This window comes from Aulonocara stuartgranti (genome assembly GCF_965226115.1).
Source record: "Aulonocara stuartgranti genome assembly, chromosome: 15".
NCBI classification, from domain to species: Eukaryota; Metazoa; Chordata; class Actinopteri; order Cichliformes; family Cichlidae; genus Aulonocara; species Aulonocara stuartgranti.
Genome location: NC_138951.1, coordinates 20,758,663 through 20,778,803, shown reverse-complemented (window position 1 = coordinate 20,778,803; position 20,141 = coordinate 20,758,663). Strand labels below are relative to the sequence as shown.

General features: G+C 40.4%; 1 protein-coding gene across 15 annotated transcripts in view; it reads right to left on the bottom strand.

The window, feature by feature from the left end:
* The window catches only part of afdna (afadin, adherens junction formation factor a), a 122,022-nt gene that overhangs the window by 23,397 nt on the left and 78,484 nt on the right, over positions 1-20,141 (bottom strand). For all 15 annotated transcript variants that reach the window (XM_082504887.1, XM_082504894.1, XM_082504899.1 and 12 more), the window contains 3 exons: positions 16,583-16,663; positions 1,910-1,975; positions 1,748-1,821 (listed from right to left, as the gene is read on the bottom strand). In XM_082504887.1, the coding sequence (XP_082361013.1) occupies positions 1,748-1,821; positions 1,910-1,975; positions 16,583-16,663 (221 nt within the window). The remainder of the gene's footprint in view (positions 1-1,747; positions 1,822-1,909; positions 1,976-16,582; positions 16,664-20,141) is intronic.

Here is a 20,141-nt window from a genome sequence, read left to right as displayed (position 1 = left end):
ATGATCACCTTTTATGCTGATCGCTGTCTGTTTTTTGGATTACTTTAAACACTTCAGGGATTTAAAGCATGTCAGACAAGAAGACCTGACCTGTGTCTCTTTTTAGTTTGTTACTGAAGTTGCTATGGTGCGGTTTCCTTGTATCCACGTGATAAATATAATCTGAATGTATTGTACTAACTGGTGTTTTTTTAGCTTCGACATGTTTCTTATGTAAGGCAAAGCGGTTAAGATATGACACATATAGAAAAGAATGTGATTGTATAAGACTGAGACCACAGAGCGATGAGGTACTAACACGGGATGAGGACATGACTGGAAAAAATAAAAAAAAATCAAAGTACCTTTTTTGGTAAAAGAACGTGTAGACAGACAAGGTTGTATCTAACACCCAGGTGGCTACAGAGGTTTATTCTAAGTTATTCTAAATTATAAAATAAAAGTTTTGAGATTTTAATTTTGTACCAATTTTCTTCCAGCTTCATTGTCAATATTGTTTCAAATATTATTAAAGTTTGTTAAAAAGGAGCAAATTCTCACAAGGTGTTTCATGTTTTGCCTGAAAAGTTCCTGAAATGTTGATTGAACTTCACTAAAACACAAATTTCATATCATGTAGACATAATGGTCTTAATAAGCCTATGCACCAGAGCCTCCTGATGCTTGTTGGTCGAGCACATTGTTTTTTGTTCAAATAAAAACATTTTGAGTGGGAAGTCTGGACAGCTCTGCAGCCCCCAGCACTGCTGTGAGTTAATAACGGGAAGAACAACTGCCTTTACTATGAACCAGAGGAGGCAGGGATTATATTTGTCACTACCAGAGACACGCTTCATTCCAACTTTGGCTCCAATGCTGATGTGTCACTCAGACACGCACAGGATGCCTGCTATTATGTGTTACATGTCCCTGTGTATGGAGCTTTAACCTAATCCTATAAATAGTTGTAGGGCAGAAGCTAACTGTTTGACTGGAAGTGATTCTGGGAATGTAACATCAGCCCCTTGGCGCTGAGGGGAAAACAGGCTCCAAATCCATATTTGGAAACATCACAGCTTTACATACACATCTATGTCTGACAGAAAGGGTAAAAATCCCTTAATCTCTACTTGCTGGGAGTTGAGATTACCACGCTATGATACCATGACAAAAACTCGAAATCTAGAAAAATTAGTTAATTGCTTTAGCTGCTATCTGCATGCTAAAGCAATTAACTTAATGATCTGTTAATCCAGTTTGACTCTTTGTCACAATGCAGGTAATAACACTAAAAATCAAGCCTGTGCATGTCAAGCAAGAGGAATAACAGGATTAATCTGAATGGGGCGTTAGCCACCGCGTGCTCTGGTGCTGTTTCCAAAACACACACACGCACACACACACACGCACACACACACCCTTTTTCTGCTCGAGCTGCATGTTCCAGACGTGCTGGAAAATCCGTGTGTTTACAAGGACCAACGGGATGCAACGACCTCAGGATGTCTTAACCCTGAGGTGAAAAGTAAATTATCATGCTGAATGTTTTCTGCTCCTAAAATAACATTAAATGTCAGTTTCATCATCTCGTGACCATAAATGCGTCACTACAGCGCGGTAGGTGGTTAAATATATAAAAAGAAAAACACTATTTACACCCTGCTGCTTCTTTGGGGTCAATCATAAAATTGTAATTTGCTCGTGTGTGCTCAGGATTTCCCAAATTATTTCTGTGGATTAAAAAAATGTTGCTGTACAAGTTTCTCACCTCTCTTGCGATAGGCCGACTAGACTCCGCCCATCAACACTCAACAACTGGTCACCTGCCGCCAAACGACCATCCTGTGTAAACACAAACAGACGCACACTCACACATATTGATCACATCCTGATTCTTTCTCCTGTTTTCCGTCGTAGTTTTCATACTGACCATATCAGCTGCTCCGCCTTTGACAACAGACTTGATGTAGATGCCCAGCTTCTCCTGACCAGCACCCTGCAGAGAAAAACCAAACACAGTAAGTATAATGTTCATAAACCTGCGGGTGAAAAAGCGAATGGTTTTCATAAGTGCTTCAGTTTTTATCGAGTAACTCGATTCATTCCTAACACAAAAAGCAGACACATACAATTACCACAATTATTTACTGTAAGTAGGGAAGCACTTTGAATGCTCAAACTGAGTAGAAAGGCCCTATACGAGTACCGGTACATTTATAATTTTCATTTCATCCGATAATGGTTATAAGTTATGACTGGATCGGGTGATCCTGAACTCATTTGAGCTGCTACAGGCTCAGGCTGGGAGAAGATGCATTTAAGTGCCACGACAACATGTTATTAACCTGGGGTCACAGCACATGGCTGCATCTCTCTGAGCCTGATTCCTTTTAAAATAGAGTTTTTCCTTGCCACTGTTACCAAGTGCTTGCTTAATTGTTGGGATTTTCTGTCTAATACTCAGGAGTCCATGCACTGCAACAAAAACAAAAAAAAACAAAAAAAAAAACCTTAAGGCAGGGGTCAGCAACCTGCGGCTCTTTAGTCCTTATACTGCGGCTCCGCAGTATGTAGCTGAAGTGTATTTTATTTATGTTAGTTCTTTTTTTAACTTGTAGTTCTAAATTGGAAGATTATTTTGATATTGAAATATAAAAATAAAATTATATTTTATTATTTTTTCATCGCTCAAAATAAGCGTCACACTCGCAGAAGCCGGTGTAACCGCCGCAACGCCGTGCATATATCAAAACTTTCAGCCCCAGATGGGCCAATTATGGATCTTTGTATCCACATTATGTCAGCAGCTGTTCTCCACCGTGAACTATGTTAAAGACAAACACCGCTCACGCCTCACAGATGACAGCTTACAGTCCTGCGTAAAGATGAAAGTGACTTCGTACAGTCCTGATTTGCAGGCGCTGTGCGCAGAGGTTCAGGAGCAGAAGTCCCATTGTAAACATATCACGGCAGACCCGACGATGTTTGCACGAACAAGCTTTTCACACACAGTTGCTGTACGCATACAGCCGGCTGTAGCTTTGCAGCTCACAGCCCGACACACGCCAACACAACAGCAGAGAGAGCACAGACCTTAAGGCGGCGAGGCGTGATTGCGGGTGCAGCTCAGGTTCGTCCGCTCCCCTGCAGCAGCGCTGCAGACCACGCCCCACCACACACATTAACCAGGTAAAATACATATTTAGGCAGAATTTTGAAAATATCTATCTTTCTTTTCTTTTTTTTAGCAGCATAGTGCTTTTTTCCGCCAATTATTTTTTAAAAGCCAGGCCAAGGCTCCAAAAGCCCAAAGGCGATAAAAGGGTGGCGGCTCACAACAGTTGTTGTTTGCTACATGGATCATTTTAGTTCAGCTGGGTGTCTTTCCTTTTGTTATATTTCGTTAAGAGTTCAAAATGTGTTAATTACATAAATAAAATATAATTTTCTCTGTAGCACTTCATGGGTTTCATAAGCAACACACCTTAGTTGTTCACACAAAGCATAAAGATAAAAAACAATAATTACAGTGTTATCTTCATTTTAGATGTCAAAAAGTATTTGCAGCTCCCAGTGTTTTCTTTTGCATGGAAACCGGGTCCAAATGGCTCTTTGGGTCTTAAAGGTTGCTGACCCCTGCCTTAAGGTGACTTTTGTTGTAAACTGGAGCTACATAAAGTAAATAAAATTGAAGAAGAAGAAGACAGTTTCATTCTCATGATGAATTCTAGACGATCAGATGCTCCCTTGATGTTGTAGCATGAGGGATAAGAATGCAAACATCTCAAGTGGTTAAAACATTTGCACAGAGCTGTACTTAATCTCATAAGTGTGTCTCCGTCCTGCCTTTTTTCAAACCTGCCTATCTTAGCCAAGAAAGTCAGGGAATTAAAACATCCATCTCAAGAAGGAACTGTTATACAGTCCAATCCTAATGTGTTGAGACAGAAACGGTGACTGAAGGTCTGGACCTGGTAGGAGTCCAGGATCAGCAGGTTTTTATTAAACACACATTTAGATCTACAAGTTGATGCTGAACAGAACCAGGCTGGATTGCAAAGCTGTCATTTCCTGAACTATAGCAAGTTCACTCACATGTCAAACTGAAACTCTTCAAGACATTTACTGCAGTCAAACACACTCAAAGGCTTTGCTGTACGCCTGTAATATTTACAGCAAAAACAATCACATCTCTCCACAGGATTCAGCACAGATTAAGTTTGTGTCAAAACATTTTCTTTAAGTCAAATCTTTTCTTTACAAAGCATAGCAACAAAGATTTTTTTTCCAAAACGAAAGAAGGGGGAGGACAAACACGTGCTAGTGTCAATGTGCTCACAAAGCCCAGAGCTCCTGTCGACGCGTTCTGACTGTATGTGTAGTTTTCCTGTGAAGTGGAGAGCGCTGGCTTACTATCAAACTCTATCACACGCTTTCTTTACCATCAACGCATGTTTATCCTTGGAGTTTGTGCAACTGTTGAACCAGAAACCATAAAAATATCTCAGCAGTCTTTCTTTGTAGAGATCGTGCTGTGCAAAGTATGAAACTATTTTCCACCGCCAGCACTTCAGGATTTTCTTAAGTGAGGATAAATTAAGAAATGTTCTCTTTTTCTTTTAAGAAGCAAAGAAAACATATCTGACAATCTTGCTGATAAAAGACTGGAGACAAGTCTTCATACTTTCAAGCCAGTTTAAGAAAATACAGCTTAAAGGCGACCCAAAACATCACAAGAAAGGTTCAAACGCACAACCTCCACATTAAGAATCACAGCATGACTATAAAGTCACTCATAAAACTGTGAAGTGGGTTAAAAAGACTTCTAATTGCTGCCATTTGTCAGACCTGGCAACGTGGCAGTGTGTCTGTGTAAAGCCACGTCTTATGAAAAAAACAAAACAAAAAAAACAAAACAGGGGTTGCACTCAGGTTAACAGCTCTCACTGATAGCAGGTCACTTTTATGAACTGATTCATGAGCTGTGGTTTAGAAGACAAAGACTGCAGAACAAACCACAAACACCTGGAGGAATGGAGACATTTCAACGCTAAAGTTTACCCTAAAATCAAAGGTTAATGTGTTTTCCCTCTGGCCTGTAGTGCTATTCACCCATTTAGGGCTGCACATCACCAGCCCATCTTGGCCTTCGATGAATTAGCACTCAGGTTTGTTGCAGGCTATGGTGACATTATCCTCTGTTGCATGCACAGACACACAAGTACTGATTTTGCTAGACTGCACTAAAGTTGAGGACTGGAGAACCCCGCCATTAATCTCAACATAATTCTGCTCGGTCTTTTCAATTTTAGCTCTTCATAAGCTCAACGGTGCGGCTCTCCACAACAGTCCCAGTTTCTCATGTAGAAACTTAGGATTTTAATGGCCCATCAATGCCGCAAGGAGCGTAAGGAGATGAAATCAAGCCCTCACATCTCTACTGTTGCCATCAGAGAGAAACCAAAGCAGCCACAATGACTGCAAAACTCACAAGTCAGAGAATGAATTTGAAAAATAAAGCAAAAACTAATTTTTGTTTTGCTATTTATCTGGTTTTTCTGAGGTCAGGGCTTTGCACACTGGATAAACAGGCCAGAAAAAAAGGAAATTTAATTAACTCTTTAAGCAGCAAATTGAAAATTTCTTACTTTACCATTGCCTCAATGATTACCATAAGTAGCTCATATTTCCTCAAAATTTAGCAGGTCAACCAGAGCGCCTGTTACTGAGACGTTTGTTGACTATAAATGATTTCCTGCAGAAGGAAACAACTGAGTATGTGGAGACATAAAAAAAAGAAAAAAAAGAAATGTAGCTGCTTTTAAGTAACAAAGGCCTTTGTGTTGCCCCGTCTTCTAAATGAGAGGAATGTATGCCAGAGCTTTCACATATTTTGCCCAAATGTGTGTGGACTGTGGATGAAAGCCTGCTATTGAAGTCTAGAGCTTATGCATGACAATTACTAGTATATTTTAAAAGTGCATAATTTTCCCTATTTTTACTCCAATGACTAGCTCATTTAAATATGCACTTAACATTGAGTGAACATTGTGTTCTTGTTTCTCCAGCGCAGACCCTCAGGCCTTGAAGCCATTTGAGCCACAAGGTTTCAGCTCTCAGTGTGTGTGTGTGTGTGTGTGTGTGTGTGTGTGTGTGTGTGTGTGTGTGTGTGTGTGTGTGTGTGTGTGTGAGAGAGATAGATAATGAGGCTGCATTCATGCAGGCACGAATTTCCTGTGACTGACATTAAGATGAGAGGAGGACAGTGAATCATTCTGACTGTCTCATGTCTGTTATACATTACAGGCGACATTAAAAGAGCGTCTGTTTCAGACGGAGCCAGGCCCTCATGCACTGATCCAGAATGAGGCCCAGAGACACTTGCGGGAATTCCCTAGATCCCTGGAGGATATCATGGGTTGGTTTTTTGTTTTTTTTTTTAAGGAAAGATAAGAGGATCCTACAGCGGGGCTCAGAAGGGCAGCATCGGCATCAGCTCGTGTCTGATGACTCCAACTGACTACAGCAGCACGTACAGGACGCAGCACACACAGGACGCAGCACACAGACTGAGGAAGTAGTTAAGGTACAGCAGCTGAGATGTGCTACTGTGGAAGTCGATGTGTAAAGGTCAGAGATCAACTGACGAGTTGCAATGAGTGGAGGTGCAGACATTCACAAGAATGGCAGAGGCAGAAACATTATTCACTGCAAATGTTATATTTACACTTTTATTGATGTTTATTTATAAAGCACTTTTAAAAGCAGAGCAGTTATGGACCTGGGTCGCTCCACTGTTTGCAATGCCCACCTGCTGCCATACTTAATCGGTCTGGTCCCAGAATATAACCAGTTGGCAACCAGTTAGGTTGAGTCTCCCATTGCAAAGCGAGGTACTTTATTATTATTATTATTATTATTATTATTATTATTATTATTGTTGGCACTTATCTGCAAACCTGTGCGAAGGGGGATTACAGAGGGATTACACGCCAACTCAGACCCTGTTTGTTTGGAGACAGGTGTCCTGGGCCTTGTGACTGAATGTTGCAGCCCAGGGTTGAGTGCACAACACCCGCAAGCTCTAAGTAACCTCTTGGTCACCACAACTACCTACAATCAGTCTCAAAATGTAAAAGACTATAATGAGGATGCCATCATTTTTACTGTAGTGTGACAAACACTAAGTGCTGTCTGCTAGGAAGGCCACTTCCTATGTCATTTTTGTTTTAGTAGGTGGGCCAGTAAGCACTGGATTTCATTTTTTCAAAAATATTATTCTTAATGACAACAGCACACGTTAGCTAAGACCCTTCCATTAGCAATCACCTTTTGTTTTACTTATTTGGTGCTTGGCTTGAGCAGCAGCCTCCTGCTCCACGCTTCTGGTTCCCTTTTACATGACTACTAATAAAATCTATTAAATAAACGACTAAGTCTAAACCGCTTTCCTTGTGGTTGGTTACCTTTTTGCCTCTGAACCTAGTGAGCTGGGATGTAACAGAGTTTTATCGTGCTGTGAAGGCCTCAGACTGGAGAGGCAGGTAAAGGGTGCATACTTTGCATTTTTGGGTGGAAACCAACTCGAGTGAGTCAATAGAAACACAAACAGCAGCTAATTAACTGAGATGTTTTTTCCTTTTATGCTTCAGTGTGCTGGAAAACCTGGGAGGAGCTGGAAGTGCTGAAACCTGAAACCTCCTCTCTAACCGTTTCAGCCTGGCCTCTAGTGTAGCTATAGAGCGCTAGACATCAGATAATACGACACATTAGAAAAGAAATTGCACCGCGGCAAAAAAATATAAAAGAGATTGATGTTATCCAGGTGGATTCTTTTGTATAAATAAATGAGCACTAGCTGATGAGCTTAAATCCTAATAAGAAGCTAAAAGGCAAACAAAACTCTGTTAAACGTACTGATTACAAATACGAGTCACGGTCTCTCTGTTGTGTAAACAGAGAAGACGAGCAGGCCAACTGCAAATTCACAGGCAGGTTGAAACATGCACGAGCAAATGCAAACAGCAAGTTTGTTGCAACAATTAAGCTATAAATTGTTAATTTTGAGGTGTGTTGCTTGTCACAAGCATTGGCAACAAATCAACACAAATTTAGATGCATAAGAATAACTGAAATAGCTGAAAACCCTTTATTTATTTAGTCCTGTAACGAACCCTCGCACACCAAATAAAGCGCACCTTTAAGACATCACACCTCTATTAGAGTGAAACAACCCGAAGAAGTCTGCTCTTAAATATACTTCCAAATTCAACCTTTATGGAAAATCCAGCTTTTAATATTCAGCCAACTCCAAATCCTGTTGCTATGCGTCACACTTCTCAGTGTAACCTACAATGAATCAATGTAATCCTGTCAGGTGCTCTTGTCTTACAAGTTCTAGCCACACAACAAACATGAGCTTGAACATCAGTGCCCCGAGGGTGGCCTTGCTGGCTCCACACTCAAAATCTCTCTGAACTCACACCTGTTAAAGAAGAAAAGCCCGTCCTCGACTCGTACAAAGAACACCAAGTATCAAAAGCTCTCCTCTGCCCACAATTTCATTCTTCCTGGGTGTCTAACGTGAGCTGATAACCCACTAAAAACAAAGCGTTGTCTGTTATAGAGGTAGGACTGCTGTGATATATAACAATTTCTACAGCTCATAAATGAGGTGTATTGCGCATCTGGTAAATGCAATGTAATCAAATTTCCTCCTTTAATTATTTCTGCAATGAAGGTAACGGCTTTACCCAAAAATAAGGTTTTAAAAGGCTTTTGCTTCTTTCTTTGAAAGTTATCCTTCTACACCAACTTTCCTGCTGCCGAGTCCTCCAATAGATTTCTAGTCTACTCTTTAGGCACCATGTTTCTCACTTATGTCTCTGGTAATAATCGCTCCTCTTGAAGAGAGGAAAATAAATACGACTCAAAGTGATGTGACATTTTTCTCCTCAGCCATTCTGTGGCTGACTCACACTGAGAAACACACGAGTCACGTACGTCTGATACACATCTGACACAAACTGCTGCTAATGCAGGCTGGCGGCATACCAAAATTACAGCTTACAGTTTGAAAGCATGTCAACCTTTCCGCAGCTTGACTGAGGTTATAAACCACTTATCCACGAGAGGAATTTATGCTCAGCTCACCCTCGCAGGTATGCTTTATCATTTTTAGGTGATTAAGTCTCTTCTCTTGCCTTCCCTGGGCAGGTACAGACTGTCCACTTGTTTGTTCCCAATTCTCTGATTTAAATTTTGTTGCGCCTGTTGCTACAGAGACATTTCTAAACCTTTGCGATTGTTGAATAAATACAAAAATGCTGACTTCAACAGGTTTATAGTAGGTAACCCACAAGCCAAGATGATGGCTGATCTCTTACCCCTGTATTAAACAGAGACCGTGATGGAAGATGGGAAAGTAGTGAAATAGAAGGTCAAATGTGCAGGTCAGAGCACCCTGGTAACTCAAAAACTGTTCAAGTATTTTGTTCTGTCCATCTCAGATTATCCTATGTATATCTACGAAGTTCAGGGTCTCAAATAATGGTGAGATGCATATATTTCAGCTCCAGAAAAGTATTTTATTGCTGCTGGTAGTAGGGTGTGCTTTTTGGTGCGGAATGGACAAAATCAGACAATGACTGCAAATTGTATCAACTAGTGCCTGTACCTAGCATTGTAAACTGCAAAACTCAGAAATTTAAAAAAAAAAAGAAGAAAAGAAAAAAAAACAAGTCCTGGACTGATCAGCTGACAGATAGAAAGATGGGTGGATTGACTGACTGATTCACTGACAGATATATGGATGGAGGGATCAGCTAGCAGACGGGTGGATGGACGAACGGACTGGCTGACAGACAGATGGATGGAAAGATAAATGGATGAATCGGCTGACAGATAGAAAGATGATTGACAGGAGGATGCATGGATGGCCCGGCTGTTAGACTGATGGACGGAAAGACATAAATGGATGGATCAGCTGAAGGATGGATGAACTATTTTCCAGTGATTTTGCAGAAGGATAAAAATGGAGTTTGGGGCTTGAATACATCACGTGGTAAATGCAGAAGCTGTAGTAACCAAACTAAAGATTTACCAAAAAAAATTTCATTTTATTTATGTATTTATTTTTTGTTTTTAATCCAACAGACCACATACGGCACTAGAAATAAATGCAATTCAAATTTTAAAAAAAGCAAAATGCTGAAATAAGACCAAAACTACAAAAATGTAAACAAAATAAGCAAAAGACAAACAATGAAAAAGCCCTAGCCTTTTACAAGCATGCCTCAGTTTTTCCCCACACAGATGTGCCAAAATGTGACTACATAGATTTCATAACGAGCGCCAAGGTGAACAAACGCTCTCCTTCCACACCTCGTAAACACCTCCTGCCCAACAGGAAAGCGAATGCATGTGTGTGTGCGTGCGGTACATCCTTTCATTGTTCCAGCCCTTAGTGGGACGCTCTCATGCTATTGTTACACTTCCAATACGCTTCTATCAGCTAACAAACAAACACACACAACTAAAGCTTCAAACACTGCAGAAACAGTTTCAATCCTCCTCCTTTTCAGTTTATAGCTCATTTCTCAAGCCGCATAACTCTGGTTTGAGTGCCAAACTTTTAACTGTTTAAACCTCTATTCCCTGTCTGTCTGCAAGTGCACACAAAAAGCAAAACATTTGAAAGAAAGAAATATATAAATTAGTTTCCTAGTAATGTAGGGATAACAACGTATCATCGGCATGAGCTTAAATCTTAGTTTTTAATGTTAGTCTCACACGTCTCCACAATGTATATTTCAACTTTCCATCCAAAATACCACACATTTTTTTTTGAATCACACCTCTGGTTTTGAGCCCCAATGTTAACTGTGTGAGTGTCTGAACTTTTAGACTGAAGTGTAACAGCTGCAGGCTCCGCCCCTTTCAGAAGAAGGTATGAGTGACGGCCAGAAGTTGCCAATGAGAGCACAGTAGCTCACCTGCTGCCAAAACAGACCTGAACGAGACACTTTCTGGCTTTTAACTTTTCAGATTTCTTGTAAAATTGTAATAATAGAGTTCATCAGAGAACATCGTGGTTCCAAAGGTCAGCGGTGCAGGGCAGCTGCTTGGTAAACGGTCCGAGTGTGTTAGCTGTTTTGATGGTAGTTAAGGGCCTGCATTGACAAAATAATTCGGTCATTCAGTTATCTGAAAACAGGACATTTTAAATTAACTCGGACCGAACCACAAAACCCCTGAAGAGGACTGTGAACAAATTCTATAACCTCCACCATTTAATCATTTTTAATATACATATTTAATTATTGAAAATTGAGACATTTCCTCATAAGCGTTAACCAAGCTCAACTTTAACAGTTGATGGGATGTATCAACCAAAGCAGTATAAATGACCAGAATTTTTGACTAGAGATTGGAAAAGCTCTCCTTTATCAAACACTGTCCTGTCTCTGGGAATCCTCAATTACGACACAACACAAACATTATCTGGTGTTTTTAAATCTGTACAGAGAGGATGTTCTGTTCCTTTCTTTCGCTGATAAAGGAGTAAACACACCAACGGACAACAAGAGGAGGGCGAAGACGAGGAGGGGAGCGAGTGTTTCCTCAACTGCAGCTGGGAGCTGCCCGGAGGGAAGACAAACACAATACAATAAAACACACGTGTGTGGGTTTGACTGATGTAGTATTTTTAAGGATGCTAATCTGCTCTCCACACGTTTGTTCCACAGAGACAAAGGGCTCCAACAAAATGACCAACATGTAAAGGTTGAGAGTTCAAACAGAGCAATCACTGATTCGACATACAGATTTTATGAGCTAATATTCCCATTTTACACCAGAATTCTTATCTAACATTTAAACTGCGCTGAACTGTCAGACCCCCTCCCCACCACACAAAAAAGAAATTCTTCAAGTCTAATAAAATATTTTAAAATTTATGGAGATTTCTGCAAAATCTGATTAAGGAGTCTTCTTTTAGAATCTACATTTTAAATCAGGCCACAAATTTAAATCTGGCTGAAGAGCACTTTACCCTTTTCTTTTTCCCTTCTATTAAAAACACCAGGGGTTTTTGTTTAACCAGTGACAGAACGGCACTGACAGCAAACTGCCAAGAGTGATGGACCAGCAGGCCATTGCACTCGATAAATCCAGGAATATTCAACCAGCTGCTTCACAAGCATGTGCTTCTAAATAAACACTAAATACTCATGGACTACTCGTGTCCATCTAAAAGATTGTTACCAGCACAAAAGGAAAAAGGAAACTTCCTCCCTCACGTACATTATGATGGTATTTAATTTACTGAAGTACACCTATTATTTTTTTGTATATCAAACAGTGAGATTTGAGCCAGGAAAAACCCCAGTAAGGTCAACATTTTAGCAGAGCGAGTCTATCGTACATGAAACGCAACAGTCTTAATCGGGTTTACATGGATGCAAACTTACAGACCACCTTTCAAATCTTTTTTTTTAAATTTATAATAACATCAAAGAGAGCAGACAGAAACAGTCTCTTTGCCTTTAAAAGACACAAATGACATAAAAAGAGCAGTTACCTGGTCTTTCCTGCCCACCACAGAAAACCACATGTTGCAGCTGCTTGTTATCCAGACCAGTTCACACTGGGGACATCCACAGCGGAGGACACACACACCCGCACCAACTGCACACACCTGTTTTTTCCTTTTCTTTCCTTCCTTTTTTTTTTTTTTTTTTTTTTTTTTTTTTAAATCCCAGAGAACGAATCAACCTGCTAACATGAACCGACAAGTCTAAAACCTCCCAGCAATTACACAGACTGAGCGTAATCCATTGAGCTGAACTTTTAAAAATCACTGTTTACGGACAGAAATGCGGGATAAAAAAGTTCCTGTATGTAAAGCAAAGACGTGCAGGAATCTTTCCGCTCTTCATTCTCAAAGGTTTGACCGGGAAAAAGAATAAATCTTAATATAGAAAAAGTGTTATAATAAAAAATTTTAAAAGTTGCCCAACAGTCCAGTGTGTGTTGCAGTAAATTCCTCAAATGTTCCCAAGAGCTCCCAAATTCCTCCACGGCGTCCTAATTGCAGAGTGTTTGTTAAGAAACAGCAAATTCAGACAGCGGTCCAGAGGTGAAGTGTCGGCTGGGACGCCAGCTGGTCGGACTGAGGTGGAGCGCTGCTTCAGCTCCACCAGGCAAATACCACACACGCGCACACAGACACACACTCTGAGTTATATAATAGGACAAAGCTCAGCCCAGTTTACAGAGAATTTAGGCATCTGTTTGACAAAATTCACTCTACCTGCCTTTCCCATCCCACATACACACATCTCTGCCACTCTCTCAAACATCCACACAGCTCTGAAAATAAACAGAGCAAGGAGGTTTCCTCAGCACATCCTTCCTTCCCACTCTTCCCATCCACACACACAGAGTCAGACTGCACACACACAGGAAAGCTCTCGCCTTAAGCAGGAAACTTGCTCCAATCAAAAGAAAGAAAGAAAATCATTATGTTTTGTACATAGAGCAAACCGTAGTAGTCTTATCTACTCATATCCTCTTGCATGGATGTATACTGGTTTGATACTGCTGTTCTGTACAAGATAAGCTACAGTACAACGAGGAACCCAGTTAGGGGGAAATCTTGGTGATGGAACGGCCTTAATGTAGAATTATGTAACTGTCTGGCCTGAAAGTGAAGGGTTGCCCCTGAAGGAAACTTGTTAGTCAAACTGGACACCCAACTGTGTCTCACTTCTCTTTGCCATTTCAAATTATAATCAAAACCATGTCGGACACTGTTGGGGGCTCTGAGGTACATGCTGTGCATCGGTTCATGTTTGGCTTGCAGCTCAAAAAAAGTCAGAAAACTTTTTAAATTCAAGAAAGCGAGCCAGTGAGTTGATTTCTTACTAACATTAGGAAAGATACAGGGTAGCGAAGCCTTTTCTTGTTGCTATGAAACACTCAGGATGAGTCGCCTGATGATGGCTGTGACATGTAAGATTAGAGGGAACCAGTGGAGACGAGACTGGACTGGAAGATGATGTCAGTTGAATATACTCCACGTTTCACATTACAGCCTCCCTGTGATGTGCGGTGAGCTTATATAAACTATTTTGGAAGCAGACTTAACATTTTAATTGTTTTCAACTTCAAGTTGTGCAACTGTGTTTTTCCTGGACTTGAATGAAATGTTTTGCGTTTCGAAGTGTTTTTGTTTAAATTTTCAGTTCATCTGAAGTAGCTCGGTGTCACAGTCATTACATTTTACTAAACAGCAGCCTCTGCGGCTGCAGTTCCTCCAGTGTTAATGTAAATGTGTCATGTTAAAATACTACGCCTCAGAGCTGAAATTAACATGTTTACAACCATCAAATAATGAATTGTGACAGTCTGTCCAATTTGGTGGCCCACTGTGTGGATCAACAGTCCAAAAAAGTTTAGCATTTTCTGTTAATTGGCACTAACAAGCAATCTACACAATCAGTATCTGGGCATTAGCAACAAGGTGACAGTGGCCAAAATGAGTAACTCAAAACTTGGAGCCAAAGCAACATGTTTATTACATCCATACTGAGCAGGTATCCAAGCCACATTCATTTTCTCTACCAAAATGAAGCTCTGCATTTTCTTGGACGGCGTTCCAGGTACAGTTCGGTCCATAATTTGTTAGACATCAACATATACTTTGTAGTTTTTTCCTCTTTGCAAAACTAGAAATCAAAACAATCAATATGTGATAAAAATAAGTATAAGGATAGTTTTTAAACAGTTGGATGAAAACCCTTTGTCTCAGTGGCTGAAGTCTAGAGCCCATGAACATCACCAAAAGCTGTGTTTCGCCTCTTGATATCTTCTGCCAGTGAAACAGATGTACTGTTGGGTTGAAATCAGGTACCTGCCTTTGCTTAAGAAAACTGGCTTGTGTTGGTTCAACAGTGTGCTTTGGGCCGTTATCATTTTGAATTGTGAAGCTCAATCTGATCATTTTGGGAAAGTAGTCCTATACACTTCAATTCATCTTGCTGCTTCTATCAGTAGTTATGTTTTCAATAAACATCAGTGACCCTGTAGTTTTTCAGGTCTTTTGGTGTTGCTGAGCTGGTCGCTGCAATCCTTCAAACAATAAACCAGTTTGCTGATTGTTTGGCCACTCCTGATGTTTTTGCCAACTCTCTGAAAGCTTTATTTTGGTTTAAGTCTTGTGACACACTGGCATCTCATTGGTCCTTATCTAAAAAAAATACAATTAAAGGCTGTAAAATACTAACTCAACACTTGGATTCAACTTCAGATTTTATGCCTGCGCAGTTTGTTGTAAAATAATGAGGGAACCAGCCTCACCTGCACATGAAACTGCTTATCAGTCTGCAGCAGCAACCTTCGGACCTTCTTTTACACTTCGGAAGTTTCTGATTCGTGCTTTCCCTAAAGCAGTTTGCATGCAATCCAACGACAAAAATGAAATGACTTGACAGCTACAAAACAAAACCTCTCCATATGAAGTCCTGGTTATCTAATCCTATCATTGCCTCATGAAAAACAACTATACGATGCAACGTCAAAACTCCTGCCCCACACTCTGTTTACCTGACTGACTTGAGCATGTCAGGTGATTTACACACACCGATTTACAACAATTGCTCGCACTTTATGACTGCGTGAGAGATTTACAGCAGGGCAAACTCACAAAGCACAAAATTAACACGGATTAATGTTACTTTATTTTAAAGTGTTTTGTAAGCTTGGAATTAGCTTGGAAATTGGAATTTCTTTATGGCTGTGACATGGTCAATCGTCCAATCACTTTTGGTCTTGTGAAAATTGGGAACAAGGTGTGAAAATAGCTTTAATTCCTAAACAGTTGATGCAAAATTTTTGTCAGGCCACTTGAATTAAAGCTTAAGGTCCGAACTTCAAACTGTTTCATTTCAAATCCACTGAGGTGGTGTATGGATGCAACAAATTAAGGACCTGGATATTCACATATGCCCAAGTGTGTAAACCTCCTGTTCATGTATCTTTTGTTGGATTATTAAATTAATACTTTTATGTGTATGTAAGCCAAAATTGCATCTTACACGGACATCTGCAGACTTTTGTACTTTGGTCCACACATCAGAGGTGCGGTAACACAAACACACGGACAGACAATGATCTACAGTTAAATTAGCCCCACCGCACAGCCCCACATCCCCTCCCTTAAATCAGCAAACTGCACAGAGCACGTTTTTGTCCGGGGCTCATCCAGAAGTTTCTTTGTAGTGTTGCTGTTTAGTCTCTGTGCTGCTGTCAGACTCAACAGTGAAAGGAGTCTATTTTAAACAGCAGCCTGTTCTGTCAGCAGTGTGTCGCTCAGCCTCACACACACACCATCTCTACAGCCACGATAAAAACATCCAAGTTATTTTGGGGTTTCCTGTCAAATGCATGCCAGTCGTTTACTTTTCAGTGTTAGATTTCATTTTTAGGAAAAGTTTCCTGCAAAATTTTAAAAAATAAATAAACCCCAACAAACTGAAAACATCTCAGAGCTGCCAAAGTTTGACTTTCACTCTTTAACAAACTTCCAGGTGACATTTCCTACCTTGGCGGCCACGATGCTGAGGCCCATGCCGTTGTGCTTCTTCAGGGTTACTGTGACAACCTCCGGCTCTTTCCTCATTGGCTGAAAAGAGAGATGGACAGGAAGGACAAACTGTAAGCGAGGATGTAACCTCTCACTGTGAGCGAATGCGTGGAAAAAGGCCTGAGGAAAGCTCAACTCTCCTTTAGCGTGTTCCCTTCGTCTGAAACATGTAGGAGAATAGTGAGAGAATGCAGAGTTAAAAAAAAAAGAAGAAGAAGAAAAAAGAGGGAGGGATGAGAAAAGGGAGGGAAGGCTTGAAGGAGGGATAAAGGGGAAAAGGGGAAGACCGCAGAGGAACCTGTGGTCGCTGGAACCAAGTCAAGAATGAAAACCACTTCATGGCTACACACACACACACACACACACACACACACACACACAGCAGGGCTCATTTGAGCAGGGCTGGGTGACTGGGTGGGGAAAGATGGAGAAACAAAGAAAGAGAGAGCTACCGAGGTTTCCCACATGATGAAAAAATATTCTGACAAAGGATACTCCAAAAGCTCATGTCACACTCATAAAAAAAAAATGCTTGCATCATATTGTCTATTTTTGTTTGGTGTTGTTGTCCTGCATGTCGCTGACTGGCGCTTCAAACTGCAGCAACACCCAGAAGCAAACAAAACAACAACCACAAGTCAAGAGGACAACTCGTACACTAAAATTACAGCTGCATACCCACTCAATCAGGCTGAATTCTATTAGAAAACAGATTCAACTTTCTGCTTGAAGTTTATAAAGAGAAACATTTCAGATCTGAGGTACAACCTGACCAAGAACACCCGAAACAAACAAACAAAAAATGAAAAACCCTCTTCGGCTTCATTGACGAGACGTGGCCCTACATCAGTGATCAGTGTGTGGAGAAGGTTCCAAATTCCTGGGTACTTTCTGAACACCTGAGCTGCCAATGGTTATTAAAAAGGTACAGAGACGACCTCACTTCCTGAGACTGCTGAGGAGGAAGAAACAGAGCCACGGCTCAGGAGATCGCTGGCTGAGCTCGGTCCTCCATACAGGACCTGTAAACCTCCCTCCTCCTTCTTCAGCAGACATATTTGAAGGACCCTCACATCCTGGCCTTCATCTGTTTAACTTGTTGCTCTCTGGCAAATCAAGGACACAGACCCAGGAAGGGCTTCTTTCCAAACCTCAACACCTCTTCTCTGAATGTACCAAGTACACCCGAGTTATTCGATTATTAGATTATTGGTAAATCACTGTGTAATATTTGGGATACTCTCACCATTTGTTACCCGACTACCTAACCTTATTAAACATTAGTACTTTTTATATACTTTAGTATTAGGGCTGGGTATCGTCACTGATTTCTAGAATCGATTCAATTCCGATTCACAAGGTCCCGAATCGATTCAATCCACGATTCGATTTAATTCGATTCGATTCGAATCTGGGAAATTTTGACAGTCAGAAATATTATAATTCAGATCAGTACATTTACATATTTTTGTATCTATTAAAAGGAAGCTGACACACGCAAGACTTTATCAAAGGTGTGAGCATCACAGCAGAGGCCTTTGTGTCAAAGTAGCTGAAGATAAAACACAGAAAAACATGAAGGTGATTTTTCCTGGCCTGGGATTTTATAAAAATAATCTGCAGTACATCAAAAACGAAAGAAAACCATTAATCAACTTATGAACATTACCTCTGAAGTTACAGCGGTTTTATTAGAGACACGGCTAAGCGTTTTGCATTTTGCTTAATTTTAAAAAGTTTAAATTTGTTCAATATTGAACGGCAGAAATTAGGTTTACTTTTCGGAAGTAAGTAAAAGGGAAAAAAAAACGTCGGCCGACAGCCTGTAAACAACGGTAGACTTGTGCGTAACAGGCAAGCGAATAATGCAGAAAAGAGAGAGAGAGAGAGAGAGAGAGAGAGAGAGCTGTGCATGAAGTGTGATTTTTATACTGAAAAGTCAGCAAAAGTCAGAGGGAATTCATGACGATGTTTATGTGAAGCGTAGTTTGGATCTTCTTTTGCTGCTGGTTCGGTCAATATTGTTTGGAGAGAGATAAAACTAACAGCCATATGATCAGCGCAAAAAGGGCGTAAACACACAGCGCGGACCCGCGGATCAGAATCAGCGAGCTGTCGGCTTTCAGCCCCGACCGTCAGCTGAGAAAGGCGACATCTCACTGATTCTGATCCGCGGGTCCGCGCTGTGTGTTTACGTCTTTGTGCAGAAGCCGTGTACCTGCTCTCATTTACTGTCTTAGCTGTTTGGTGGTTGTTGAAATTTTGTGAGGTTTCACCAGAGATTCTGGCATTTCGGGCAAAATAAATTAATATTAAAAAATCGATTCAGGATTTTAATGAATCGATTTTACGTTACCCAAGCCAGAATCGATTTTAATCGATAAATCGATTATAAAAACCCACCCCTATTTAGTATATGTAGCAATTTTTATACCTAGTACTTTGAGTACTAGCACTTTATGTATTTACTGCATAAATGATCAAATGTTTATTCTTCATTGTGTCTTAAGTTGTTGCTGCGCTCCAATTTCATTGTACATTATATAATATCAATAAAAGCTTCCAATTCTAATCTTTCTAATACAACCCAAGTCAGTTGTGAAGTCACCAATTTCTTCTTTCCAAGTTACAAATAAACGAAAATGTATGTGTGTAAATGAAAATGAATGAATCAATTAGATTTGAAATATTTTATGGGAAAAAGACATTGTTTGATCATAATCATGAAATACTGCTGCTGTTTACTTCCAAAAACTTTACTTGTGAAGTTTTGTTGTCCTATTCTTACCTCACCGTCTGTCATTCTCCAGTAAATACAATACTGCTGTAATTTATGTCTCCTGTCCCTGTTCTTTGTCACATCTATGCATGCGTATTAAAAAAGGCATGCTCTGTTCATTATAAATTAGCTGGTTAGTCTGAATCTCTCTGAACTGCTGCTCCACCCTAATAATGTTATTGTTACACATCTGGATCCTAAGGACTAACGCTGTTAACGTTAACTTCACTGGGAATGCCGCCGTGTTTGGTGTTCAGCGTTCTCCTCATCAGTTGAAGTGGATTTAAATTTTTTAGCCGGCGGTCATTGCCTGCACGGCTTCAAGTTCACACCTTTGTAGCCAGTCTGTGTATGCTAGCAAAACTTCCTGTAGCGCTGCAGAGAGAGGCTGCAGCTGTTCCACACTAATGCAACAGTGGCCCAAACATTATTAGATTACTGTAATTCCGTGCAGATATCTCCACAGGAATTAATCCCGGAAGATGCTTTGATTTGGGTCCAGAGGAATTCAAGCCCTGTACAGGTTATTATCAGGCCCACAATTAGGTTGTGTGTGACACGCCGCTGTACTAAACACAAGTAAATTAATTAAACTTAACTGATACCCATGTTTATTCATCAGACAAACAAACGAGGTTAACGACTTTAAGCTCTTAGGAAAAACTTAAACCTAATTAGACATTACGTACTCAGGAGGCACAGCTCATTACATATTTTTGGCCTCTTCCATCCTTTTCT